Source organism: Podarcis bocagei, assembly GCF_964188305.1.
Source record: "Podarcis bocagei genome assembly, chromosome: 5".
Taxonomy (NCBI): domain Eukaryota; kingdom Metazoa; phylum Chordata; class Lepidosauria; order Squamata; family Lacertidae; genus Podarcis; species Podarcis bocagei.
The window spans coordinates 68,222,965-68,250,696 of NC_138129.1; the positions used below are offsets into that span (position 1 = coordinate 68,222,965).

The 27,732-nt window shown below is 39.2% G+C and overlaps 2 protein-coding genes across 3 annotated transcripts; both read left to right on the forward strand.

Annotated features, from left to right (window-relative positions):
* Positions 1 to 81: 81 nt before the first annotated feature.
* ACADM (acyl-CoA dehydrogenase medium chain) lies at positions 82 to 14,923 on the forward strand. The gene is made up of 12 exons (XM_081195486.1): positions 82 to 243; positions 6,152 to 6,248; positions 7,259 to 7,356; positions 7,469 to 7,538; positions 8,230 to 8,330; positions 8,411 to 8,491; positions 9,772 to 9,902; positions 10,397 to 10,505; positions 10,663 to 10,803; positions 10,881 to 10,976; positions 12,206 to 12,454; positions 13,742 to 14,923. Exons 1-12 carry the CDS (start codon positions 217 to 219, stop codon positions 13,811 to 13,813), a joined length of 1,272 nt encoding a protein of 423 aa, XP_081051612.1. The 5' UTR covers positions 82 to 216; the 3' UTR covers positions 13,814 to 14,923.
* A 1,088-nt stretch (positions 14,924 to 16,011) lies between these two features.
* RABGGTB (Rab geranylgeranyltransferase subunit beta) lies at positions 16,012 to 27,555 on the forward strand. 2 transcript variants are annotated; one of them, XM_081195487.1, is made up of 10 exons: positions 16,591 to 16,605; positions 17,569 to 17,659; positions 18,520 to 18,627; positions 19,952 to 20,149; positions 20,736 to 20,841; positions 21,432 to 21,484; positions 22,329 to 22,439; positions 23,790 to 23,915; positions 24,964 to 25,113; positions 26,549 to 27,555. In XM_081195487.1, the coding sequence occupies exons 2-10, from the start codon at positions 17,645 to 17,647 to the stop codon at positions 26,687 to 26,689; spliced, it is 1,008 nt and encodes a 335-aa protein (XP_081051613.1). In that variant the 5' UTR covers positions 16,591 to 16,605; positions 17,569 to 17,644; the 3' UTR covers positions 26,690 to 27,555. The 2 variants fall into 2 exon arrangements, with proteins under 2 accessions (XP_081051614.1, XP_081051613.1); XM_081195488.1 differs by lacking the exons at positions 16,591 to 16,605; positions 17,569 to 17,659 and adding an exon at positions 16,012 to 16,140.
* Positions 27,556 to 27,732: the final 177 nt, after the last annotated feature.

The following is a 27,732-nucleotide window of genomic DNA, read 5'->3' on the forward strand; positions in this document are numbered from 1 at the left end:
CGCCAGGGCTTACCGTGGCACCGGAGCCCAACCGGCCTTCGTCAGCCGACGTCCCCCCCCCCCCGCCTTCCTTCTCTCGGCTCCTCCTCCCTCGTCGCCTCTCTCTTGAGGCCTAGCTTCCTGGAGCGATTCCCGAGCGCAGGGGGGCGGGCCTTGGCTTGGTGCCTACTGGGTGGGAGGTTGCTGCCGCGGCCGGTGGAAGAGGAAGGGCACGTCATGGCTGCCGCGCTGAAGGTCTCTCGGGTACGGAGTAGGTGGGCGAGGGGCGTGAGGGGAGAAGCCGGGCGCAGAAACCGAAAGCGGCAAGCTTGGGGGCGGCCTCGGATTGCTGAGGGAAGGAGGCCTTCCAAGGTGGGGCAGGGTGGGTTTCTGTAACCCGGCAATGCAAGCCCGAAGCGTGCCTACTCGGGAGAAAACCCCGTTTAGTCCAAGGGAGCTCACCCACTGCCCCAGTAAAGTGCTGATAAGCTGGCGAAGGGGTTTACTGCGTATTTAGTAGTCCTAAGACTTCTATAATTACAACATTGTACTGTTGGAAGAACTAGAACATAAATATTTAGAAGAGGGGAAGGATGCCAAGTTCTCACGGGGGAAAGGAAAAGGTACCCACACAGAATGATACTTCCAGCTTATATAAAGCGAGATACATTCTCTCCCGTAACAAACAACAATACCGCAGTTTTTGGTATTATGCAACAGCATACTGTATCTATTTATTTGTTTGGCATTCATAAGGAGGGGTTGGTTTCCGGAAGGAAACTGCCTTACCTTGATCCTAGGGTTGTTGTTTTTTTAATTTATGGCAAATGTAGGGAAACAGAAGAGATCTATAGAAACCGAGATCATATGTGTGTTAGGTTTAGGGGATTTTGATAGAGTTATCTTCTGTGAATAGGTTTAACTAATTATGCTACCCACTATATATTTCATATAAAACATTTTTGTGCCAGTATAGCTGGTATATCTTCCAACTTTTATTCTTGTTTATGGTTTGTTAGAAAATCCCAGTTTGTATTGGTTTTTGCCCCTAAGTATATTAATGAGACAGACATAGTCTTAAGAATTCATATGCTAGAAAGAAAAACAACTTTTTAAAGCATTGTTCAGTGCTGTGACTGGGAAATGACTGCTTTTGAATCTTGGTAGTTTGGGTGTCCCTTTGCCCTTTTAAAGTCCTTCAGTATTATCTACATACTATAGACAAAGACCTAAGGCTAAGAAAAGGTGCTTAAGGCCATCTAGTATGTCCATGGCAGAGATGAGATTTAGAATACAGATAGTTTGATGAATAGGGTAGTCTCTTAACTACTATGCCACACTAGCTCTTTGAGAATGTTGGACAGAACAGTACTTTTATGAGTTTTGTTTATACACTTGATTTATAAAGCTAATAAGAATACTTTTATATTTGCAGTTTTGTTTCAAATTTGTACAGAATACTTTTTTTATTTTTTAGAATCATATTTATTAGCATTTCCAATAGTAACAGAATAAGAAAAATAGAGAAGATAAAGAAAAGAAAGAAAAAGAAAGACAAATTTACATTCTTGCTTTCATAACCTTCTTTCCAGGACTCCCTCCTTCCCCTCCCGACCGTATTCCCCTTTCCCTAGGTTGGTTCCACAAGCTCTCATTCCCAATTAAAACCTAATATGTTTAACCCTTTAGCCAATTTAAATTTATACAATCTTACCATCACTCCTCATCTTTAAGAGAAATAGAAAAAAGATTTTCCCCCCAAGATCTGCCCCAATTTCCTTCCACGAATTCCCCCTTTTTTTAAAGAAAACATGTTAAATCAAGATACCAAAGTTATATAAAGAAATAGAAGATAAAAGATATAAGAAGATTCAAAAAGTTGGTTACATAGCCTTCGGATTCCAAGATTCCCCCTCCCTTCCCCGGTTTGAATTCCCCATGTCCATCAGTCTGTGTGTTATCGGCCTGGAGGTCTCAAGTCCACAGCCAAATTTTTCTCATTCCACCTTGCCGGTTTTCTTTAAATTTATTTGTTTTATTGATGTTTAACTTCAAAAATCCAGTCTAATAGAGGCCTTTAGTTTCCTTGGTCTTTGTTGCTCCTCCCATTGTTCTTTCCGTGTCGTAGTTGGTCCTTTGTTCTTTTTATTCCTTACTTTCTCAGGTTTCTTGTCTTGTTCAGCTGCTAAAACGTTCGTATTCCAAAATCTAGTATCTCTACAGAGGTTTGTTATTCAGGAACAAAAACTTACGTCCAGTCCCTTCCTTTCTTCAATAGAAAATTCTATTGTCTCCTTTTAATGTAAACACCTCTGTAGACAAAATAGTATTTCAGATTTGCAGCTTTCCCAGAAGATAAGACCTGTGCACATCCCAGAGTAGTTTCCCACATACAACCGCTTGTAATGTCCCGAAACCCCTCTAGGGGGATTGCAGTAACTTTGTATCCTCTAATCCAAAAGTCAAATTGTTGTTTCTTTTTTTCCCCAACAGTTTGTATCCATATTATATCAAATTGTAACAGAATTAACCAGCAAAATACTTGTAACAAAGTCCTCTTTATATTCTCAAGATTTGACAGCTACTTTGACAGCTGTCAAATTCTCCGTCTCTCTTCGCCAGGTTCTACGAATCGCCCCGGTTCCCAGGGGGGGTTGCCTTTTCCTCTCACCCTCCACTTTTCTCCTCCAGCACAATTCTTGTAATTTCGCATCGTGGAATTAATAATTTTTATCAGCAATAAACTTCTGGATCGATCTTGGTTGCCCAGTCCTTGTTTTAGCATGTTTACAATCAGGGGGGGACTGACTTCCTTTTTAGATCGCCCCCGCTCGTGCCGAATCCGAAAAAAAATTCTTTTTTTCTCCTTTTATACCCGGTTACCCAATTATTCACGGGTTGTTGTTAAAAGTCCGAATTTCCAATGGAAGAAGCCAGTGCTCTCCGTCGAATGGCATGCGGCTGCGCTCGGCAGGGGAAGCGGAGGACTCACAGCACCACACCGCTCCCCGGCACCCGATCTGAAGCCTTTAAAAAGGCTCCTTCATGAGTCGGGAGGGCGCTATCGGTGCCAGCCGAGTCACCATGTCCACGGGCTCCGTGCCCGTGGTTTTTAAGGGTCCCCGCATCGCCGGCGCGGTAGGACCCAGCCCCTGCCGAGCAGACTCCCTCCGGAGCTCGGAGGGAGTCCGCCATTCGGCGATGGCGCCAACCCGGAAGTCCCAAATTTGTACAGAATACTTTGATCTAGTAGCTGTTTACCCTTGATTTAAGCAAAATGTGAGCAAAGCTACTAAACATTGATAATAACCCCCTTATCACTGATGAGTCAATCTATATAACATACTCAGTATGTAAATAAATGCATTTTTGCACTCTGAAAATGTGCAGGTACAGATTGATGTATACAATAGTTCGCCTAGAAAGGATTTGCAGGGCTATTAACAGTTCTCTGAGGATTTTTCTTCTATGACAGAAATGGCCCTACACAAGATTTCTGTTGGTTAAATTTGTTGGTAGACAGTTATTGATAAAACTGAAGGATGCCAAACCAGTGAGCTGAGTATTGCATATGGTGATGTGGTAATGTTGTGTGCAATTAATGTGTTGTGCCACTTTACCAGTCTCATACAGGTTGGTTTATGATGTGGGAACTTTGTAATATTCTACTCCGTAGGTGTCACACATAAATCATGACAAGTGATTGTTATGAGCATGTATTTCTGTCTAGGACTTACCCAGGAAACTGGAGGATAAACAGGGCAAATGTTTCATTTGTGTACAGAGAGTTCTTTTTGAAAAAGATAACTGCTATGAGAGTGAAAAGCAGAAGTGTTTTCCATAAGGACAACATGTAATTGAAAATTGCCACAACGAAAAGGTCAGCCTTTAAACCACTGTACCCTGTAACTTTAATGGAATTTGGTGTTGGCAGTGCCAGTGAGCAGTCTGCTTCTCCCCCCCCCCCCCCAAGAGTATGCCACATAAGATAACTGATAAGTTCCAACCCCTGAAAAGCAAGGTATGGAGCAGAGTGCTAAAAAACTTTCTATTCCAGCTGACCATTACAAAAACTCGGTAACTAAAAAATAGTTTCTGTGTTTGCTTTTTTCATCCTCCCAATCTCTTTGACTTTTATGTCACATATTTTAGGTTGTAATCCTTGGGGGAGTGTCTTTCTAACACTGGCATTTGTAAGGTACTCTGGGAGCCTCCCTCCCTCTCTTTCTCTCTCTGTGTTGGCTGAAAGTAGGATAAAGATGCTTTACTTAAATCAAATAGCATTAGAGACTTAATTCCACAATTGTTTGATGAAGCATCACCCTTGAAGCCAGGGAGCCACAGGTTACAAAGTATTTTAGTGTAAATTATTCTTTGAAATTGTAGTGAAGTTGAAATGGTCAATAAGTTATTCATATCCAAAGCTTTGTGGCCTTTTGGTTAATATTGTACACTTGATAGAACATCTTGTGCATGTCTTATGCAATCTTTATCTCATTCACTTCTTTTTCTTTTGAATGACTGGTGTGTAGTTGTATAATTAAATGGACTTTGTTCTCTTGCTATTTTATTAACCACTGGACCATCTTTCGTTGTCACTTTCATATTCTGCTTAGTCAAAGCTACTAATTTTAGTTCTTGTTCCCCAAATTAGCAGTGTAGGAAGCTGCCCTATATTGTGTCAGACCATTGTCCCATCTTATCTCACTGTTCTCTGCACCAGTGGTGAGTGGGTAAAAGGTAAAGGTAAAGGTACCCCTGCCCGTACGGGCCAGTCGTGACCGACTCTGGGGTTGCGTGCTCATCTCGCTTAAGAGGCCAGGAGCCAGCGCTGTCCAAAGACACTTCCGGGTCACGTGGCCAGCGTGACAAAGCTGCTCTGGCGAGCCAGCACCAGCACAGCACACGGAAACGCTGTTTACCTTCCCGCTATAAAGCGGTACCTATTTATCTACTTGCACTTAGGGGTGCTTTTGAACTGCTAGGTGGGCGGGAGCTGGGACCGAAGGACAGGAGCTCACCCCGCCGCGGGGATTCGAACCGCCAACCATACGATCGGCAAGTCCTAGGCACTGAGGTTTTACCCACAGCGCCACCCGCGTCCCCACGTGGTGAGTGGGGCCAGAGGCAAAAGTGAGTTGAACCACAGATGTGACTTGTACACAGAGCCGCATTGTAGCCCAGCAAAAGTCAGTGTTTCTACACTGCAATTTCCCCCTGCAAATTAGGAGTGTAGTCATTATCTTTGACCCTTCTCATTCTTTTCTTTCTTTTTTTCTTTCCTATCTTATCTAAGGCTTGCTGGTTCTCTTGTTAATAATTCTCAATCTCTTCCATTTTAGTCTATTTAGACTGAATTCCTTATTCAGACTCTAATTCCTGTCTTGGGCTGATGACTGCAATGGTTTAGTAGTCTTGTGCTTCAGTTTAAACTTACTTGGGGGTATCAAACACTCATCTTATTTAACTTCCACTCCCTTGTGTTGTTTCTCAACTTCATGCTTTTTCTGGGCTCCTTATATGTGGAACTCTCTCCCTCTTGATATTCAGTTCACTATCACTTTGTCTCACTTTAAGAAAGCACAAAATTATCCTTTTTTCTTGCAGTTTTGCTTTGTTTCTTTAATTGTCAGTTAAGCATTATATATATTTACTTTGAACATTTTCTTTCTTTCCTTTATTCTTCCAGAGAAATTTCTCCATTTCCCCCTTCTAAGTCCCCTCTCCTATTGTTTCATGCCTTTAGATTGTAAGGCAGAGACCTGTCCCTGAAATTTCCTATGTATTTTAGTCACTTTCATTAATAATAAATGCTAAGGATACTACAAGATCGTTCATCGATAAGATATAATATATGTCCTATAAGTATGTATCTTCAGCAGAACTATATAATAATAATTTGCAAAATCTTCAGTTTGCTCCAGCAATGGAAAGTTCATAGGAAGACAACAAAGTCCATAGAAAGGTACAGGGGCATATTTATTTGCAAAGGCCACATTGAAAAACACAGAATTCCCCAACTACTTCTAGTGAAAAATACGATCAGTTCTGTGGTAAATGCATTGGTCTCTGCTGCAGACTATTTTTTAGTTGGCACTTGCAATAGGATTGAGAAATTTATTGGAGGCTTTTATCGGAGCTATTCTTATTCTCCCCAAAATCAAAATTTCAGGTGTTACGAAGCATTGCTACATGTGGTTGGAGATCACAATCAAGTCAAGCTGCTGCAACAGCACCCAAAAGTAAATCGGCAGCTGGATTTAGCTTTGGTAAGTATTGACAAAGCACTGTAAAAAGATCCCCTATTAATCTTACATTATGTCCCATGCCTCAAGTATTTCACAAACCTAAAGAAAATTATCAGAATTTGAACCATTTGATGTGTGATGGCAGGAGACTGAGGACTCAATGCCTGATGCACTTACTTTTTATTTTACTAAAAGCAGCTGTGCAGTTTTACTAAATACAATTAGTGAACTACGAATTGTACTTGGAGAAGTGCAGTGCGCATTACATCTTTTCCTTATGCCACTTTCCCAGTTTAAATTGCTTTCTGAGCTGCTTTTTGGTTCATAAGGGAAAATATATGATACAGGCGTTTGCATTTTTTTCAGTGCAGTCAGACAGGGGCCCACATACCAATGGATGTTGTAGCCAGAGCCAATACACTAGGCTGATCAACAGATGTGACGGCTGTTTGTGTGCAGTAGACTACATTGCAGCCACACACAGTCATCTCTCCATCCAGGCTCTCAAGGAGGGTGCAGAGCAGGACCAATGAGGAGCCTGGAGAGAGATGGTGTGGCGGGGGAGGACCCTGATGGCCAGGGATAGAGATACTTGGAGGTCTGATCTGATCCAGCAGGGCTTGTCTTATGTCCTCAGGTGGGAAAACTGATGTGTAGTCATCTCGCTTGCAGTAGATGCTTCTGTAAGAGGCAAACGAACAGTCCGTTTCTTGAACAGAGGCTCCCGATTTTCCTCACACTGTTCCAAAAATATAATTTATTTCAGCTGATGTTGCTTCATGCCCTTATACCTCTTGGAATATCCTGCTCTTGCCCCATTTGGTCATGGTTTTCCCTATATTGCTGTGCTGCTTCATGTCCTGTCACATCCTGGCGAGTAGAATTAGGGATGAATTTGGGTGCCAAAATAATGCACTCTAGCAATGTCAGGTGCAAAGTATTGCAGTTCTGCTACTATGTTGAATTATTACGGGTATTTCAAATATTTGGATATATTTGATTGTTTGACATGTGAATGCCTTGTTTTCTAGAACTTACTGATGAACAGAAAGAATTTCAAGCTACAGCTCGTAAATTTGCTAGAGAGGAAATCTTGCCCGTTGCTGCCGAATATGACAGAACTGGAGAGGTAGGCTTGCTATATAAGAGGAAAACAGCTTGCTTTAACATTTCATTGAGTAAATGTTTCTAAAAAGAGACACTGTACATAAAATGAAATATTTTCTTTCTTTTCTTTCTAGTACCCTGTTCCCCTCATAAAAAGGGCATGGGAGCTCGGCTTGATAAATTCACATATACCAGAGAGCTGTGGTGAGTAAACTACCTTTTAAGCAATAAAATAGCATCAACTAAGGAACACTTTTAGGAGGCAAAGATACGACAGATTTTACGATAGGATGTTTTATGAGTGTGAAGGAATAGCAATAGCCAATATGTCTGGTGTAAGATAAGTTTTCATCTCTTGAGACCTTATTAGAAATAGCAGTATTGTGAAACATACAGGGTATATGTATATGGATATTAGTTAACTTCTTTGCAGTATGTTTGATGATTGGTAAGTGGATATGCAAGCAGACACCATTGAAAGGTGTTGTGTTACATCTGGACCATCCTCTTCACCCATAAGGCCATTTACCACCAATAGCTCTGTAGAAAGGATCCCAAAGGTTTATTGTGCTTTGATGATGTTTTGATTTTTATTATTGTCTTTCAATATTACTTGGAAGAATTTGTATCCTGAATTGGTATTGACCCATTCCTACATGCAAGTTATTATTTAGTTAACTACTGGGGTTATTCTGAATAGGGATATGCTAGCAATATTGTGGGGGTTTGGTGTGTGTATTTTGTTGTTGAAGGGATATATACAAATGGAATTGAAACATCCCGTTACGCTGATGTCAAAATTCACCCTATCAAAGGTTAGAGTGTATAGAAAGTAAAGTGCACTTAAAATGAATTTGTATGGGACTGTTTTTTGTTTCATAATGTTTTGCTATAGGTGGCCTTGGCCTTGGCTGTTTTGATGCCTGCCTTATTACTGAAGAATTAGCTTATGGGTGTACAGGGGTTCAAACAGCTATTGAAGCAAATTCCCTGGGTGTAAGTATTTTCCTTCTTTCTTTGTAGTAGTCTAGAATCATGACTTTCTTTGTATTGAATGTTTCTTTTTTTTCTTGCAGCAAATGCCAGTCATCATTGCAGGAAATGAGCAGCAGCAGAAGAAATATCTGGGAAGAATGACAGAGGAACCTATGATGTGTGTAAGTTCCCCCTCTTCCCCCCAAGTCTATAGAATTTTACTTTGCTTTCTTTGGAAAAACCTGTATACACTTACCGTATTTTTCTGTATATTGGACGCCCACATGTATAGGACGCCCCCTATTTTGGGAGACTCCAAATTAAGAAAATGGGGGGGGGGGAATTGCCCTAACTTGTTGAAATTTTTTTGGAGAGGATTTCCCAGAGCCTAACAGCCGCGTGTATAACATGCTGCCTATCAGCTGTTTCCTCGCGGGCAATCGCTGAGCTTTGGGGGAGGGCAGGGTTAAGCTTTTTTGGGGGGAGGGAAGAGTGGTGAAGCACGTTTTACTTTTAGCACGTTTCACCTTTCCCGTGCGCCTCCGTACTCTGCTTGCCTCCTCCCACTCTGCCTGTCCTACAGCTGGGAGGAAGGCTGTAGGCAGTCTGTTTTTGTACACAGGTGGCGCGACATTACACAGGAGGAGCGCGGCAATTGAAGTAATATCCCCCCTTTGTGCCTTTCACATCAGCGAAACATCGCACCTTGCGCTCCTCCTGTGTAACATTGTGCCACCCGCGCACAAATGGAGTCGCGAGAAGATGCCACACAGAAAAAACAGATCGCACGCAGCCTCCCCCACAGCTGTAGGGCGGGCATAGTGGGAGGAGGCAAGCAGACTAAGAATGCCCCGCAGGAAAGGTACTGCCACTCCAGTTGGCCGCAGCGATCGAAGATATCTCTCCCTTCCACGCCTTTCTCATGTGGCCTTGTTAGTCTGCTTGGAGCCATGTAAGACGCCGCACAAAAATGGACTGCCTATAGCCTCCCTCCCATCTGTAGGGTGGACAGAGTGGGAGGAGGCAAGCAGACTACAGAGGCCACGCAGCTCGCCACTGCCGGGAGCTGCGACTGCTAAAGCAAGTACCATATTTATTTATATATTTAATTGCTGTATTCCATGGATAAGACGAACCTTGTTTTTTAACCTAAAAAATTGGGTAAAAAACCTCATCTTCTAGATGGGAAAATATGGTATTATTAATTTATATACAGCTTATATGCAAAATATTGCTTCCACGCAGTTTACAACAATAACATCAATGCATAATTGAAATACACAATAGCAATTCCATTGGGCACTAGAATACGCTAAGTCTTAATGAAAATATGCAATAAAACAAGCAATTAAAAAGCACGGCAGTTAAAACATCTAAAAACAGACAGTTAAGCCAACAAAATCAGATGTGCTTGCCTAAACAGGTGTGCCTCCTGTTTATTCCTTTTTCTTTTTCTCCTCAGGCCTACTGTGTAACGGAACCTGGAGCAGGCTCTGATGTAGCGGGTTTAAAAACAAGAGCCGAAAAGAAAGGAGATGAATATATAATTAATGGACAAAAAATGTGGATCACCAATGGTGGCAAGGCTAACTGGTATAGCAATTGTTAACTAGCTTTACTTTCTATGTAGCTCTTCCCCACATTTGATCTGTTTTTGTGTCATGCTCAGTGTGACTAAGATACAGAATGTTTATTAGAAACCAGTTGGGGAGATCAGGTATTATCTCTTACCCTATCCAGGATTTGGTTTAGAAGGAAGGAATGAAGAGAGACAATTTGGAACGAGGAGTGACAGTACATGTTGGGAGGGCTGAAACCATCCTTTTACTAAATACCATCCTGTGCCACATGTGCTTTATGAGTCTTTTCGTTGTATATTGTCTTGTATTTCCTTTTTGTTTTATATATAATACCGAACAATAGACGTCCAGTCTTAACTATGTTAAAGCTCAGTAGAAGTCTTCAAAACCCACTGGGTTGTCCTCCTTTTTTGAAACCGCCTTATCGTTGTTTAATTTCTGGTATAAAGGTACCAGAAGCATCTGTTAAAGTCAAACTTGGCTCTTGTTTTTGTGTGTGTTTATTAGGTATTTTTTATTGGCTCGTTCCAGTCCTGATCCCAAAGCTCCTGCAGGCAAAGCTTTTACTGGATTTATTGTGGAAGCGGACAGCCCTGGAATACAAATTGGAAGAAAGGTAGAGTACACACACACACCTAGATTCTATGTGTGGATGTGTAAAATAACAAGCATAATTCTTGCACTCTTGGCTATAAATTACCAATCTACATTAGTTTTTGACTTCATCAAATAATTAAGTTAAGGCATAAATAAATATTTCACTTTCTTTTCAGGAACTTAATATGGGTCAACGCTGCTCAGATACAAGAGGGATTGTTTTTGAGGATGTGAGAGTGCCCAAAGAGAATGTATTAATTGGTGAAGGTGCTGGCTTTAAAATTGCCATGGGAGCATTTGATAAAACAAGGCCTCCGGTAAGTATCTGAAATAAGCTCTAGAAATAAATCATTTTAGAGTTCTGTTTTTATGATACCCATCATTAAAATTACAGGTAGCTGCTGGTGCTGTAGGGCTAGCACAAAGAGCTTTGGATGAAGCTACAAAGTATGCTATGGAAAGAAAAACCTTTGGAAAGGTCATTGCAGAGGTATGTGAATCTCTTTATCATTTATATGATGCCATTTCCAGTTAATGTGTATTAAGGGAAATCTTTTTCACAAAGCTTATATTGTAGGGTCCTAAAAGAAAAGCTTAGCAAGTTGGAAGTCAAAATGCTGGTAAAACCAAAATATGATCCACCAATCTCTTACTAGAAGCCATTTAAATTTAAGGGTAGTGTTGCTTTGTAAATGGGTCTCTTGTGGTGTAAGAGGATTCAAGATTGCTGCAGCTGACAGTTAAAAAATGTGGACTGTCGTATAGCAAAGCTAATGCTGATTTTGTCAATGAGGGATAGCGTGGCTAGTCATTGCAACAAACCAAACTAATCACATTTGTATACTTGTCATTGTGTATTAACTGTGCGTCTCCATATGTAACCCCCTACCCCACAAATGGCTTATTTGGGAGGAAAGGCAAAATATAAATTTAATAAATAAATACATGTTTGACTGTAAGCCATTTTAGGGTTTTCTTGTTTGTTACTGAGACAAGGCGACATGAAGTCATTTAGTAATCTGCACACATTCATTAATAGGGAATTATTTAAATATATAAACACTTCAGATTAAACTAGCACTGCTTTCTGATAACTAATGCTACGATCACAAAATAAATATAGCTGAGGAGTGATAGGAGTCCTAGGGAAATCCTAAAACCAGATGAAGAACCAGAACCAATAATCCTGACTTTGGGTAATTCCTGAGGCTTGGCTGTACATTGCTAACTTTTCTAATTAGATTTCATTGTAATTTTTAACAAATATGAACAAAGTAGCTTAGCAAAATATTTAATTCTATATACTGTATTGATAAAGTTTTCCTTTTTCTGTCTGATTCACATGTCACTTTAAACCATAGTGAAACCTAACCATGAATTAATGGGGATCACACAGCATACGCACTGGTAAAATTGCAGCCAGAACCTCCTTCTTGGAGCTAAGGCAAGGCTTGTGGTTTGTGTCTCTCCAAACAAACCATGAGCTGTAACCAAGTTTAGTTCTTATTGCTCGTGGCTTCTTTGAGGAAAATAAATTGTGAACCTGCGTTTGGATATGGCACGTATTGGGTCCCAGCAGCAGGAGAAATGAGGGAGGTGAAAATGCATTTTCAGCACTATGCAGAAGCCTGCTACATGTTCCTTGATATGTATTGTACAAAAAGTAAACTTCTCAATTCTAACTGGTCAATATTTACCTATATTCCTCAACTATCTTAGCACCAGGCAGTGTCCTTCATGTTGGCTGAAATGGCAATGAAAGTGGAGCTTGCTCGCTTGGCTTACCAAAGGGCAGCATGGGAGGTAGATGCTGGCCGTCGAAACACCTACTATGCATCTATTGCAAAGGGATACGCTGGAGACATTGCAAATCAAGTAGCTTCTGATGCTGTCCAGATTTTTGGAGGAAATGGATTCAATAGTGAATACCCAGTAGAAAAGCTAATGAGAGATGCCAAAATATACCAGGTAGGTAACCCATTTAATGCAAATACTAGAACTGTTGCCCAGTTAACATTTTTAGTGAATTGATAGCAGCAGTCTATTAATAAATTTGTGTATATAATATAAAGACAAAAGTATGTTTCCCTTTTAAATGACACATCTGTGTTGTTGCAGCATTCATCTTAAGAGGTATACTCTTTCATAGGAGAGGCAGCTTCTTTTAAGGTGGCACTCAGCACCTGCAGGGTTTTTTAAAGCAGTATTTGTATGAAATGCCTGCAGGTTAAAAATTAAAATCTTCTGAGCATTAAATCCGTGGCAGTGTGGAGAAAAGACCCGTTTAGGATGCAATCCTATACAAAATATAGTATATGTAGTTATCTGGAAAGTATGTTACATGTAACGGCTTGACCTCAGATAAAAACACACACACACACACACACACACACACACACACACACACACACACACACATATATATATATATATATATATATATATATATAATTAAAATGTGGTAATTATTAACAAAATATTACGTTATAATCAACTAAGTTATACTTGGAGCAGAACCCATTGAAATTAAGTAACCTAAGCAATGTTTATTAATTTTATGTTGGTCTACTCAGAGTAGAATTAGCACCTATACGGTTTGAAATCAAGTAATATTTTTGAAAAGGAGGTAGGTTTCCATAGCTCAGGTTATAGCCATTCCTTTTTTAAATAGTATAAAAATTCTGCCTGAGGTCTGAATGGCATAACTGTACAAACTAGAGCAGTAGTCTTCTACCTTTTCAGACCCGGGACCCACCTTGAAACCCATTTCTTCATATTTACCATTTATTTGTATGGTGGTAGTGCTGCTGTTGTGACCCACGTATGATTAGGCTGGAACTCAGTACTGGATCCTGACCCACCAGCAGTAGATCATTGTACATCAGGGATTTGAACTTGTTTCTATAACAGAAGTGTCCGTATGGAAAACATATTTTGAAATGGAGGAAATTTTCACAAATGATTTGTTATGTGCCATGGGTGTCTGCTGTTCAAAGAAGAAAGTTGAAAAATGCCACTAGGTACGCTCGAATTCTTAGGCTTAACTAAAGTAGCCTATTGGACCATAGCCATTTAAGTGCAGCCTTGAAGTACCTGGTGAGATTTGTTTCCCCGCCATTAAGCATCTGTAGAAACTTTTGCATTGAACTGGTAACATACTGATAAGAAGTTCCCTGTATTTTTATATTTTATGTAGTTTTGAAAATGCTCAAAAGCAGCTGCCTTTTATTTATTTATTGTATGCTTTCTTTTCAGATATATGAAGGCACAGCTCAGATACAGAGACTGATTGTAGCTCGTGAACACATTGGCAGGTTTAAGGGTTGAGAACTTTTGAAGAGAGACAAGGGCATATATTAACCTGATTCTGCAAACATTTGTCTTTATTCTGGTATGCTCCTTTTAAGATTGAAAAAATAAAATGGCCTCAAAGTAGTAGCATATCTGTTTCAGATCTTCAATATATGGAAAAAACTTTTTTCCTTAATTATTGAAACTGTTAGCCAGAGACCTTGAAAAATTGGGTTATTAGATACATGTTGGTGCATGTGGTTCTTTTTAGTTTGTTTTTTTAGTGGCTGCTTTTACTTTCACCTTACTCCATAGTTACTTGGTTATCCCTGTGATCTTCTCACAACATTTTTAAAGTGCCTCAAATTGAACTTGTGACACTGTATTGGATTAAGAAGTTCATACCAATACTGGCAGTTTAAGGTTCTTCTTTTCTATTTGCAAATTGTGTATTTTGGGAGTAGGGCCACTTAAGAATGTTTGTTTCTGTGCAATAAGAAGATTCTGGACTCACCATGTTATCATACCAATTATTACCAAATAATGCATATTGTACGCAAGGTAAGGTGTGAAATTATAATCACTATTAAGTCAGCTGTACTGTGACTGTATTTTAATTTGCCATTTCTCTATATAGCATAGCTATGCAAAACATCTGTGGAACAGCTGTAGTGTGGATTTTTTCAACAACATACAAAGAGCAATGTGAAACAAAGAAACAATGAACCTTACTTTTGAAATCAATGTGTACCTCACACCATGCTACAGTGTGCCGCAGAACAAATTGCCTTGACCTTGGAAAAGCCACATTACTGTATATTGTATTAACTTCTATGAAAAAATAAAGACTTTTAATTTTAGGACTTTGGAAACTGAAGAGTAGCAGTTTTGCAAACAACTTTGTATGTTGTTGTAAAATAAAACCTGTGGTGCCTGTGTCGAACTTTTCAATTATCTGAAGAGTATACATAATGGTTTTGGTGCCTTTAGCCTGATTATATCAACCTTACTAAACAAATGCTTTATTGCACTCAAATAGGAAAAAAGCCATAGAATGTATTTTTTTGTTCCAGTAATGTTTACAGTACTGTCATTATGTCAATTAGCTATAGTATCAACTAATAAAAAAAAATACTTGCCCTGAAACTCTGTTTTTGTTCTATAATCTGGGTATGAATTTTGGCATTGAAATGGAAAACAGCTCATTTGTGTTAGTATTAAATCTGTTCTAAGATGTCATTAGAATACTGGTGTCCAGTCTCTGCTGTAGTGCGGTTCAGTTGATCTCCGATGTTGGGAGTTTGCTGTGAAATGCTGTCTGATAACTTTTCTCTTGCAACTAAATGCATTTTTTATTACTTGTTCTGGTGGTGGGAATGGTGTGCATTGAAATGCTTTTTTTAAAAAAATGACTGGTGCATTTTTGTGTGTGGATGGTCAGAGTGCGCATTCTATAATTTATCTCTTAGGTTGCACTTGCATCTTTGTTTTAAAAAGACTTCTTGAAAGCTCTGCCATTTCAATAAATCAAAATACTCTTTGAATACAACACCTTGCCTGTACTAGTCCCTGACTAGCTATTTTGGACTTTTTCATCAAAGGCAATCTACTCTCACAAATCATTTTAAAACACCTAACTTATATAAGAAACCAACATTGATAATTTTGAGAGAGCAAAACATTTAAGTAAGAAAATGCATAATAGAATTACAGTATCTGTTTCAAAAGTTTCTTTCCTTTTTCTACATATTTATGCATAGGACAAGTGTTCACAGGCAGCCAGGGTCCCTTTTTTAGTTGTCTTGCGACTTTGAACTTCCAGGGATGCCTTTGTGCTGCCCCAAGGAAACACTTCCACCCCACAGCTCAGCGCAAACAGGCATAAAATTAGGAATAGTTTGGGTCATGATGGCACAATCCCCAAAGGTCAACGTGTTTTTCTGATCGCGTGAATATGGGGCTTGATAGAGCCCATGTCGTTCCTGTGGAAAAAAATTCACCCAGGACAAATGTCCCCATTCGTCTCCTTCCGCGTTCAGTATCTACTGCAAAAAGCAATAAATAAATACTGAAAGCAATAAAAAGAGAAGGGGAGAAAACGCTAGTTACGGTTTCCAGTGGTGGTGAAACCTATTCAAGGGGGAGAGGGGAAAGCCTTGCCATTTTAAACGGCAAAAACTCCCCCCCCCCGGCTGTTAATAACGTGGGCCATAAGCAGCGCCTCATACATTTACGAACGTCACTGCAGGCATCACAAAGACAGCTATACTGGGGGTCCTCGAGCCGGAAATGGCGTTCTCTTCCGGCCGAGGGGGCGCGTGCGCGCTGGGCGTAGGGCTGAGTCCCGCAGATGTGCCAACATGGTGAGTAGCAAGTCGCGTTTTCCTCCCGTCCTCTCTCACGCGAGGGCGGTTTCCCCTCTCGCGCTACAACTTCCTTCAGCCCGCCATCCCAGTTCCGCGAGCTGTGAGGGGGAAACGAGTCGGTCGTGCCCACGTAGCAGACGAGCTCCGTCGGGTTTTCGGTAGACGGTCTGGCGTGGGGGGAGGGGGAGGGAAGATAATAGAGCCTGCGAAGGAATAGCTGAGTCTAGTGAACGATGGGTTGGGCGATGATTGGTCACTCGGTCCGCCAATCAAGCTATTGGCCCGTCTGCGGCCTAAGAGCTGGATAGGGACGTGCCCGCTCTTTAGAACCTGCGCGCGGCGCCCCCGAGGGAGAGTCACGTGGCTCTTTCAGAATCTCGCTGGTGGAGCCATGGAGGGTCGCGTGCTGGGAGCCGTGCACGTGGCGTGGCCTCGCTTCGTCTTCTCTCTCTCCAAGCAAAGGTTTTTGTAATGGGATTACTATGGATGGTATCAAAGGGTTGCGGGCACTCTTCCCTTGATCACTGGCGGTAAAGGGCTGTGCGGGTTGCAGGCACGAGGGCTGCGGGCTCGGCCGCCATAGTAAAACATCGCCTGTTTAAGAAGCGAATAACTGCACCAAGTGGTGCTTTTCTTTTTTAAATGTAGAATTGCTCTTTATTTTAAAGCGACATATTACGCAGCATAGGATATAGATTGCAATGTAACCAAAGGCACGTAATTTTAAGCAACAGAATGTGGGGGTTTATTAGTTGCTAAAAAATAGGCAGCGTGGAATAGTACTTTGAATTTCGGTAGGCTATCGCAAAGCTGTTTCTGTTAGCATTTGAGAGCGAATGTCTTCTTCAGCTGTGGTAGGATTTCCTGGAACTTTAAAAAAAAATCAAGATTGTAGTTTTAAGCTGTACTTTATTATTTAATGCTTATAAAGTGCATTAACATTTTCTGAGCGACTTTATATAGTAAAAGAATGCCCTTGCCCACAGGAACATGCTCTAATAGACATGATAGAGAAGAGCATTGGGAAGAAAATGGAAAGAAAGCTTGGGGGAAAGTGGCTGATAGAAGGAGCCTGGTTGACCAAAACTTTCTTCTGGGAACTGGGTATAAACCTCTCAGTGGCCCTTGGTCTCCTGGATCTTGGTAGAGGCCAGAGTGCTGCCTTCCAACTCTAGTCCCAGATGACTGGTGCAGACTGGCTTTTTTCTGGTAGGCTGTTTTGCAAAGCTGTTTTGGCCTAGATGAGAGTAACAGATTCTTTTTTCACTGCTTTAGCAGATCCACAAGCTACCAGTCCCCAAGTATATATGAACTGCTACCAGCCCCTTTCCTAAACCCACCCCACCCTGAAGCCACATGGCTTCTTTGTTCTCACATAAGTGGAATGCTTCCTGGATGTGTGAAATGCTCTGTGTTGGATTCCAGAGTTCCTTAAAACAGCAATAAAGGGAATGGCATCTGAGAGGACTTTTGGAGACCCAAAACCTTATAGATTTGGTTTATGTTTACAGATCAGGTATATGTTTCAATTTTACATTGCCCATTTAATTAGCGTAAATTCTTTTTCAGCTCCTCATTAAACTTGTAAGCTTTTTGCAATTATTTTCAAATGTTTTCAGGGTCTTACTCTTCTGTATCTTTATTTTCTTCTTTCTTCTTCTTTCCCTTCCATCTACTTTGTTCTTTTGGGAAAATTTGTCTTTTTAAGGTTTTGCATAGTTTGTAGCAATTTTTGATGTTGTATAAATAAAAGTGGATGCCTTGTTCTAAAAATATATATATTGGTTAGTACAAAGAAATACAAAGTCTGACTTTGCATATGTTTGTAGTTGCCAAATTCTCCATGTTATGTAAGCATGATAGAGGTGAATGTACATTGCCTATGAGTCAGCACTTTGGTATTATTGCTGAATTTCACGTTTCTAATTTATGTTGGGGAACATGTAGTCAAGAAGATGTAACACAGGGTAATCACCTGCTCCTAGAATTAGAAATTAGAATAGCTTTTCCTAAATACTCCCCATTCTTTTTTTTATTCTGCCTATACTAAGCATTAATTATAAGAATTCATTTTATTTAAGATATATACAGTGCTATTTTTCTAGAAAAGTGCCAGAACATCACTTGGAAAATCTGTTTGAGAGGCATAAATGCTTACATAGTGTACTGAAACCTTTATAGCCAATTGCGTAGGTACAGTAGCATTTCTTTACAACAAAACCAAAGAAACAAACTATATGAAGGATCTTGATAAATTCCTGAAGTGTATGTACACATCAGTTCTGCCATTTGTTTAATTCGTTTTTTGTCTGACATGTTACATGCAATCAGATTTAGGGGGAAATGTGAAAATAATTTTACCATATTATTTTTAAGGGAACGCCACAAAAAGATGTCATAATAAAAAATGATGCACCAACTTCATTATTATTAGAAAAACATGCGGACTACATAGCAGCTTATGGAACAAAGAAAGATGATTATGTGAGTACCGTAATATAAGCTTAGTAGCATTTTTTATTCTTTTATTACAGTATAGTTCATATGACTATTAATATATTGAGTAAAAGAGTAGGTTTATTTGTGACATAAAGTGCAAATGGTTTCTCTAGGTCGGTGATGTAACCTGGCATGTATTATCTGACTACAAAGTTGAAGATATACTTATTGATCTGAGACCTAAGAAACGTTTATTTAAGTTGATTATTGAATGTGAAAAAAATGTATTGCACTTGTGCTGAATCTGGCAAACTTATACATGTCTACAAAGAAGTAAACCCACCTTAGTTCAATGGGACTGACTCCTTGGTAAGTGTTTATAGGAAGGCAGCTACAGTGGATTATATATTCTGTGGTGTAGTTTGCATAAAACAGTAAATCAGAATTAAGCAAACTGGCTTACTGGGAATGAGCAAGTGTGCTTGTGCATACTGTTCAAATTGTGTCTGCCCACCACATTTTGCTTTACCATGAGGAAATGAGTGTAGGCATTGCATGCAAACCTAGCATCCATAGTCTGTTTCCCTCCAAACAGACCACAAGAACAAGATGAGAACAAACCATAGTTTACAATTTTGTGCACACCAAGCCAGTAAATATTTAGGCAGCTATTCTGAAACCTCCACTTGTTGGAATTTAAGCAAATATTAAGAGCCAAGTTCACAGTATTATTTTATAAATTGTTTTAATCTTGATATGAATCTGTTGTAATGATTGAAAGCCTCTCAAGGGAGAACCATGTTAAATTGATCGTAGTGCAACTATCCAGTGTCCTATCTGCAAACATTAGCATGAAGGGCAACTTGTGTTTTTTTTATTCAAGTTGGAGATAGGAGAGAGTTGAGGCCTTTTAAGTGATTGGAAAAGTTTGAGCAATAAATGTGCAGTAAGTGCTTCTGTGTTATGTAGCATCCATATTTCTTTTGCTGCTGCAGAGGTTGAAAGCTGTTGTATTGTGCTTTGACACTCAAAGCAATTTATAGATCAAAACATTTATAAGCACTTCACTTAAAAAAATTTAGTTCTTAGAACTAAGTACACATCTCCCTTGATTTTAAAATGGTCATTTACAAATATGAGCCATAAACAGATATAGGGAGCCTTCTCTAGCAAGGCCTTGTGCTGGATTGGTGCTAAAAGTGAGTATAAAAATAAGGGGCAATTTAAAACTGGCCGTTTAAAACCATTTTTAAAGGGAATGAAATCAAGCAGCTTGGTGTTTGGGGGATTTCTGAAACTACTAAATGGGAAGTTACGTCAGTTTTATACTATATCACTTTAGGAACTAATCTGTTATCCTTTTTTTAAGGAATACTGTATGTCAGAATATTTACGAATGAGTGGTGTCTATTGGGGACTGACTGTGATGGATCTCATGGGGCAGCTGCATCGGATGAGCAAAGAAGAAATTCTGGCATTTATCAAATCGTGCCAGCGTGAATGTGGTGGCATAAGTGCCAGTATAGGTCATGATCCTCACCTATTATACACACTTAGCGCTGTCCAGGTAAGCTCATGAGTAATAGTATTGGTTTAGTGAATTAATTTATCTTTACTAATGGTGAACTTTCTGAGGCTATAATATTGATTATATTGTAGGAAAATTAAATAATACCAGTGTGGGTACATCCTGTTTCGGAGATGCAACTTAATTACTTGAGGTTTCTTTTGGTGAAGCTTCATCTGTAGCTGGCTAAAAAGCAATGTTATCGCAGGCCTTTTCTACAAATACTGAAACACTTGGTTCAGCTTGAAGGCCAGAAATTAGGGTGGGTAGTGGGCACAGTTTGACACATTTTGTGCAATAAAAGCATGAACACGGCTGCTTGGGTCAGTGATGAGATTTGACATCTTTATCTGAATCTAAAGTTGATGTGGTTTTTAACACATAGCTCTAGAATTACTCTGAGACCTGAGAATATTTCATGAAAATAGGGGAAGAATGCATCACCGAAGGGAAAACAATGTAGCAATAAAAAGTTAATTCTTTTCATGATGTTTGGGGTGGAGTTTGAAATATGCAAATATTTGAAAACAATTTGAAGTAGTTCTGAAATACACCAACATTTAATTTGATTGGTTTTGTTTTTCAGATTCTAACTCTCTATGACAGTCTCCAGGTTGTTAATGTAAATAAAATTGTTGATTATGTAAAGAACCTACAGAAAGAGGATGGATCGTTTGCTGGAGACATATGGGGTAACATTTTCTAAATTTTCTATTGGATGCAAAGCGCCATGTTTGGCTTTCCTTTTGTGTCGTGCACAATCCTCCTCGGTGTGAAAGTTCAGTTTTAGAGGGGTTGTCAATCGTACTCCCATATCCATTTTTACTGATTCAGTAGCTTCTCAGATCTGTGATGATTTTTTGTATATATCTGACAATAAAGTTGATGTCTGTCACCATTTTAGCTCTAGAATTACTCTGAGATCTGAGAATAATATTGTTGCACCTTTAATGCTTTTAAGATCCCATAATTTGCACCTTATTGTTTTATCTACAAGCAGATCAAGCTAGTACTTTACTAGTACTAGTGTTTAAGAAAGTGCTGATATGCTTATTGAAAGGCTTTACAATGAAAATAACTTGGGAGGTTACTCCATTTCACTACAGAATTGTTTTGTGATGCTGCATAACAAATACTTAATGAAAGTAATCTTTGGGTGGAATTAGAAAATAGGAACAAGGGAATAATTCCATTTAAAATGCTTTTTTTGCATCTTTTTGTTTATTGAATTATTGCTTAAATGCTTTGTCAGGATGAAAACTTAGTTTATTTCTTCCTGCAGGAGAAATAGACACGAGGTTTTCCTTCTGTGCTGTTGCAACGTTGGCTCTCTTGGTGAGTCCTTTCATCAGTGGCAGTCGTGATTTTGAAATACATGTTTAAATTACAGTGGGCAAAGAAGACTTTCAAATAAACTTTATTTCCTTTAGGAGGTAAGAAGTTCTCCAGCATATCACAAGCAAGCTAGCAACTTGAAATACTTCCAGAGTTGCAAACGGCAGCAAGTACTCATGACATGTTAGTTGTTCTGTACTGACCAAGTCATGTGGTTATATTGGAGAGGAGGTTAGAAGAGCATCCATAGGCATTATGTGGAAAGGCAAAAGCAAAGTATTTTAATGAATAAATGGTACAGCATCACATTTTGATATTTTCTATCCTAAAAACCCTAATATACAAGGGTTTCAGAGTGCAGTATTCTGTGATCCTCCTTATTTTGCTCATCTAAAGTGTACTTAGGATAGCACTGTTCCAGCTTTTGTGTGCTGCGGTTCATATATGAGAGACAGGTTTCTTGTAAAAAGAAGAATTTGGTAAATAACAGAGTACTGTGCTATAGAAATATATTACATGATCTATGTCATATTTGTCTCTCTTGAGATATGTTGTGAAAGGAAGCTTTTCCACACCCCACAGTGGTAAGGAGCTGTAGGCAGGGATACGTTTGGGATACTTTCTTGTCTATTGACCTGTAGAGAACAAATGAATCTCAGGTTCATCTGCCAATTTTCTAAGAAACGTTTCGCCCCCCCCCCCCATGCCATTCAAGTGAAAACTGCAGACATTAACAACTTTTACACAGAAGTAAATTGCAGGGACAGCACTAGTATGTTTGGAGTTGAATATCCTTGGTATTAAAATGGAGGAAACACATTACAAGGATTTTACTGCCTTTCAGGGGAAACTGGATGCAATTGATGTGGACAAAGCAGTAGAATTTGTGTTGTCCTGTATGAACTTTGATGGAGGATTTGGTTGTAGACCAGGATCTGAATCTCATGCAGGACAGGTAAGTAGCTCTGCTTCTTAAATAAACCTTGCAAGGGATTATTAATGCCTGTTGACACCAATTAACATACTATTTCTGTTCAGTTTAGTTATTTTAGCTCAAGTATTTATCAGCTTCATAAATGTCAGGTACGCAAACATTTAAGATGTCCTAAATTCTGCATAATACAATGCAACAGGCAACTATTTTCCCCAAATATGCCTAGAAATAGGACAGTTTGCAAATGTTGCACTTCATGGGATGGCGGAAGGAAGGGTGTGATTTGTAGAGATGTCTATCCTGGTTCCCGTGGTGCTAAATATTTCCATTATTTATTTGGATGGAGGTTAGGAACTGGAGTCTGAAATAAGAGAACTGAACTCAGTTAGGTGTCCAGTATTAAAATAGAGCAGCTTATGTATTTTTATATTCAGCTTTGAAAACAAAAGTAACTGTAATAAAACTAAATTATTAAGCTGGAGGAGGAACTCTAATTAGGATCTTACCTGCATTATCTTTGGAGGTCCCACAGTGGCATCTGATTGGCAAGTAAGACACCTCTATACATAAGGTGGTCTGCCTAGAGCCTCAGAGTAACCCATCCTTTGATGTTCAAAACTAACAGCACAGAACCACCTGTTGGTGCTGCAGTGGTGTTTGTCCCCTCATGCTAAATTCTGTATTCGTAGGTATGGGCACCAATGTGGATGAGCACAATGGCCGTGTTTGCACGTAACACTAAACATATATTGGTGTTAAAAGGGTGAGCCTCAGTTCTTTCACTTTCCCGTTCTTCTGGCATTGCCACAAGTCGGGTGGATGTTTGGAAACATTCAATTCCATTTACTGCAGTTTTTTGTTACATTCAAATCTAAACGAATTTTTTAGTGACTTTAGTCTGTTTGAAATTGGTTTATGAAACTAGCTTGTTTTCACCAATTTCAGTTATAAGCACAGTTGTTGTTTTTCTAACATAATGCTAAACCGCTTAACCTAAAATATGCAGAAGCTTCTGATCTCCAAGTGGCAATTCCAAAGGACAGGGGATGAAGGAGAGAGTGCTTGAGCTCAAAACTAGTTGTGGATTGTCCTTATCGAACTAAGCCATGGTTTAAAGTTGCATGCAGACTGGTCCATTATCTTGCTGTATGCTACACATTTCTAGATGTGTCTCAAATGAGGAGTTATGTAAGATAAATCAGCCTCTAAAAAATAATTTTGATTTAAAATTTTATTAATGAACGATGCTGACTAATTTATTAAGTAAACATTTTTGCACAATTGTTTGGGATTCTACATTGTAATCTTCCTTTGTTTCACCTGAGTAGCTATATTTTTAAATAGACATGAACTTTATATCTGTAATTTTAGATCTATTGTTGCACAGGATTCCTAGCCATAACTGGCCAGTTACACCAAATAAACGCTGACCTGCTAGGCTGGTGGCTTTGTGAACGCCAGTTGCCATCTGGTGGCCTTAATGGAAGGCCAGAGAAGGTATTAAGTTACATTTTATATTTTAAATACTGTATAGATGGAGGGAGCTGTGGTGGGGGAGTAGCACCAGTAGTCCATAAGTAGATTTCCTAAAGAGTGGTTTTGGTAAATATATTAAGACTATTTTAACTTTGAATAATGTCTGTAGAATTGGATTGCTCTTTCATAATCTTTTTAAAATGCACAGTTAAAAAAATGGTACAATTCAGCAAAAGTTAGCTTGCAGCAAGTAAATACACTGAAAGACAGTTAATGTGTCTATTATATTCAGGATCAGGTTTGGCAAACTTGGTGTTTCATGCACATAAACAATTCTGTCACAGCACTAAAATAAAAAGACTTTGGAGCTATGGGCCCCACTGTAATGATGGGTTATGAATAAGAACCTTAGTCTTTCTCACTTCTAGCAATTTACTGTTTGATGCGAGCTTATGGAGGCAAGCCACTCAAAAAGTCCTTGTTTGCATCACTGCTATAGGCAAGCATTGTGAAATGTTTCTATTTCTAGTGGAAAATAGGATGTCAAAATATTTCACATTTTTTTTAAGGGTATGACATGACATTAGGATTTGAGTATTGGTTTTTTATATATATCTTTAGTCCATTATCTTAGTCTGTTTAATTAGGAATATAAGCATAGCCCATTGTATCTTAGGACAGTTTAAATTTAGCTGTGCACGTTCAGTGGAAGGATAGAATCAAAAAGAAAATTGGTTGTAATTCTTCTAAACTGAATACACTTCTTGAAAGATATGTGGGTTTTATCCCACTAAGTCACACTTGTGAGTAGATTCATCAACATGTTTAGCATTTGCATATTACAACATTTGTCTTAATACTTTAAAATTGTAAACCACTATGGCTGTCTTGGCAGAAAGGTGGTATACAAATGCAATAAATGAAGTTAAATATATTAATTTCAATCTGTCTACACAAGAACCCTGTGTGTCTTTATGTGGTTGTTTCTCACTACATTCAACAGTTAACCTGATCTTGAGATTATAATTGCAGTTGTCCTAACCTATATTGTCATTATTATATTTGTTAGTTACCGGATGTATGTTATTCATGGTGGGTATTGGCATCCCTGAAGATTATTGGCAGGTTGCACTGGATTGACAGAGAGAAATTGCGCAGTTTTATCTTGGCTTGCCAGGATGAGGAGACCGGAGGATTTGCTGACAGGCCAGGAGATATGGCAAGTTACTAACCTTCAATACTTTTTATTTAACTAAACCAGTGTTTGCCAACGTTTTCCAGCTGGTGGGCACAATTTGAATTTTTGAGGGAGTGCTGGGGGGTACTACCCCCTTTCATCACCTCTTGAGTTGCCTGTTCTCACAGACACACAGCAACGGTGTATGTGCATGTGTACTTTGATTCTACTGAATCAGAAGATTGATTTGATAAGCAATCTTAAGCCTTGAAAAGCACATACACTTGGAAGACAAAGTAGAAAAGAGTGTCACTCTCCTAACTTCATCTTGATGTACCTTTCAAGGAATAAAAGTAGCCACCCACACCCTCATGAGCAGAGGACAATGGGGGGGGGGGAGGCAGAACTTGGGTGTTTTGTGGGTACCAAGGTAAGACCTCAGAGGCACTATTAAACTACAATAGTACCTTGGTTTTCAAACAAAATGCATTCTGGCAGTCCGTTCAACTTCTGAAACGTTCGGAATCCAAGGCACGACTCCCGATTGCGCAGTCACGCCGGAAGCCATAGCGGAAGCTGCATTGGACATTCGGCTTCCAAAAGAATGTTCGAAAACCGGAACACTCACTTCCAGGTTTCGATTGTTTGGAAGCCAAAACATACGAATACCAAGGTGTATGACAACCAAGGTACAGGTGTTGCGTTGGCGACCCCTGAAATAAACACTATGTATGTTTGACATTTCTAAACTGATAAGGCAAAATTTGAGGATCTTTAAAAGGATCCATATTCTTCAAAAACAGATGTAGTAGTTCTGGATTACTCGAGAAGATAAGGCAACTGATAAATTTCATATCAGAAGTTGAGCTGATTTAGGCCCAGGCCCAGGTGATATTTAATAGATTACTGCTTGCGGGGGGGGGGGGAGTGTTCTGTATAGGATATAGCTAATCAAATATATTCAAAATATTGGGCCAAAATGAGATCCAAAAGGCTTCATGGAGTCCTCCCTCTGTCAGTCTCTTGGAGCTCTATAATCATCTCATCTAAAGGCCACAAGATCCTCTGAAATGAAACTCTGTACAAGGGTTGTCACTAGAAGGTGTTTCATTCTTGAGTATGCATGGGCATCTTGCTACAGAGGAAGTGCTTTCCCTGTCTCTTCTGCCGTAGAGCCTTTTAGGTGGTTCTTGATAAGCACATGTCAATTAAATGAAGCAACAGAGCTATTGGAATTTTTGGCTGGCTTCTAGGCTATTGCAGTCTGGGTATCAGTTGCCTATAAATTCAAACAGTTAACTTTAATCTCACAGTTTATTTGGAATTTGAGAGAAGTTAGACAGTAAAATATCTTATTGCAGCTTTCTGCCTTATTTAAATTTTCAAATCTATTAATGCACACCCACTAACCTTTTGAAAGTGTGAAACCATGTAAAAACCTCCTTGTGTATTTAATATGCACCTTGATATGTTGTAGGTGGATCCATTCCATACCTTATTTGGAATTGCTGGACTATCATTACTGGGAGAAGAACAAATTAAGCCTGTGAATCCTGTGTTTTGTATGCCTGAAGAGGTTCTTCAAAGAATAAATGTTCAGCCAGAACTTGTAAGCTAGGTTTTGATGTGTACAATTTTGCCATACTCAGCTGCTTTGAATTTTCTGTCAAAAGACATTTCTAAATGTGTTTACATGATAAATTACCACTTTACTGTAAGCACTGTCATTTTGTATCTGGATTGTATCCAAAGTAAATAAACTGAGTGTTACATGTGCTTGAGGTTCTCAATAACAGATGTAGACATATGTTTAAATGTATTTAAATATGTTTGCCTCCGGGCTCCATTCCAGTCATGCTACTTCGAAATATACTGTACTAGACACAATAGAAGAATACTTGAATTGTGTGACTTGATATTTATGACACAATCATTCACTCATCTTGATGACAGCATGTACTGGACAGTGAATTGTCCTAAGCACTGTTTCTATCAAAAGAAATTGACTTGCTAATGCCAGTGACACTTTATGCACTTGAGTTCCTGTTTAGGATCTGACTGCTACACTTTTTTATCCAATTTCAATCACATGTTCTAGTTTTACATAACTAGAAATTTTATGGTACTTTGACAACTGCTTTCTACTAGTGACATTCAGTGAAGATTAATTACCATTAACTTGTTTTGAACTAATGGCCTTGCTGAATTTTAGAATTTGTTCCTTTGCTCTAATGTATTTATTGTAACTGTGGCTTGAAGCCCAGTTTCAGTAGCACTTCAAATGGTTGTATATAGTCAAGAATAAAGCTATAGAAGAATATTACTTTCTGCAGGATGAATTATCTGCTTCCACTGGAACTCTAGAAGTGCTTCCATTTCACATTTGTCACAATTGTGCATTTGTAACTTGGCTGAAATCTTCTGAGTATGAAATGGGATTCTGCTTCAAATAAATTAAAGCTAATTATGAAGACACGACTTGAAGTACTAATGGTCCATTGGAGACAATGTTGTTTGTACTTTTATTGTTGACAAGTCATTTTGTGAAAAATTGGTTTCTGACTGGTTATGGCATTTGGGGCTTTCTGCTTAAGAAAAAGTAAGCAAGGGAGGCCATTGATGGAAGTGTACAAAATTATGCATTTTGTGAAGAAAGTGTAC

Coding starts and splice junctions, on each gene's coding strand:
- ACADM (XM_081195486.1), top strand. CDS start 217: ATGGCTGCCGCGCTGAAGGTCTCTCGG. Junction 7,357..7,468: donor AATATGACAGAACTGGAGAG/GTAGGCTTGCTA, acceptor TTTTCTTTCTAG/TACCCTGTTCCCCTCATAAA. Junction 7,539..8,229: donor ACATATACCAGAGAGCTGTG/GTGAGTAAACTA, acceptor GTTTTGCTATAG/GTGGCCTTGGCCTTGGCTGT.
- RABGGTB (XM_081195487.1), top strand. Junction 20,842..21,431: donor GTTTGCTGGAGACATATGGG/GTAACATTTTCT, acceptor TTCTTCCTGCAG/GAGAAATAGACACGAGGTTT. Junction 21,485..22,328: donor TTGCAACGTTGGCTCTCTTG/GTGAGTCCTTTC, acceptor ACTGCCTTTCAG/GGGAAACTGGATGCAATTGA.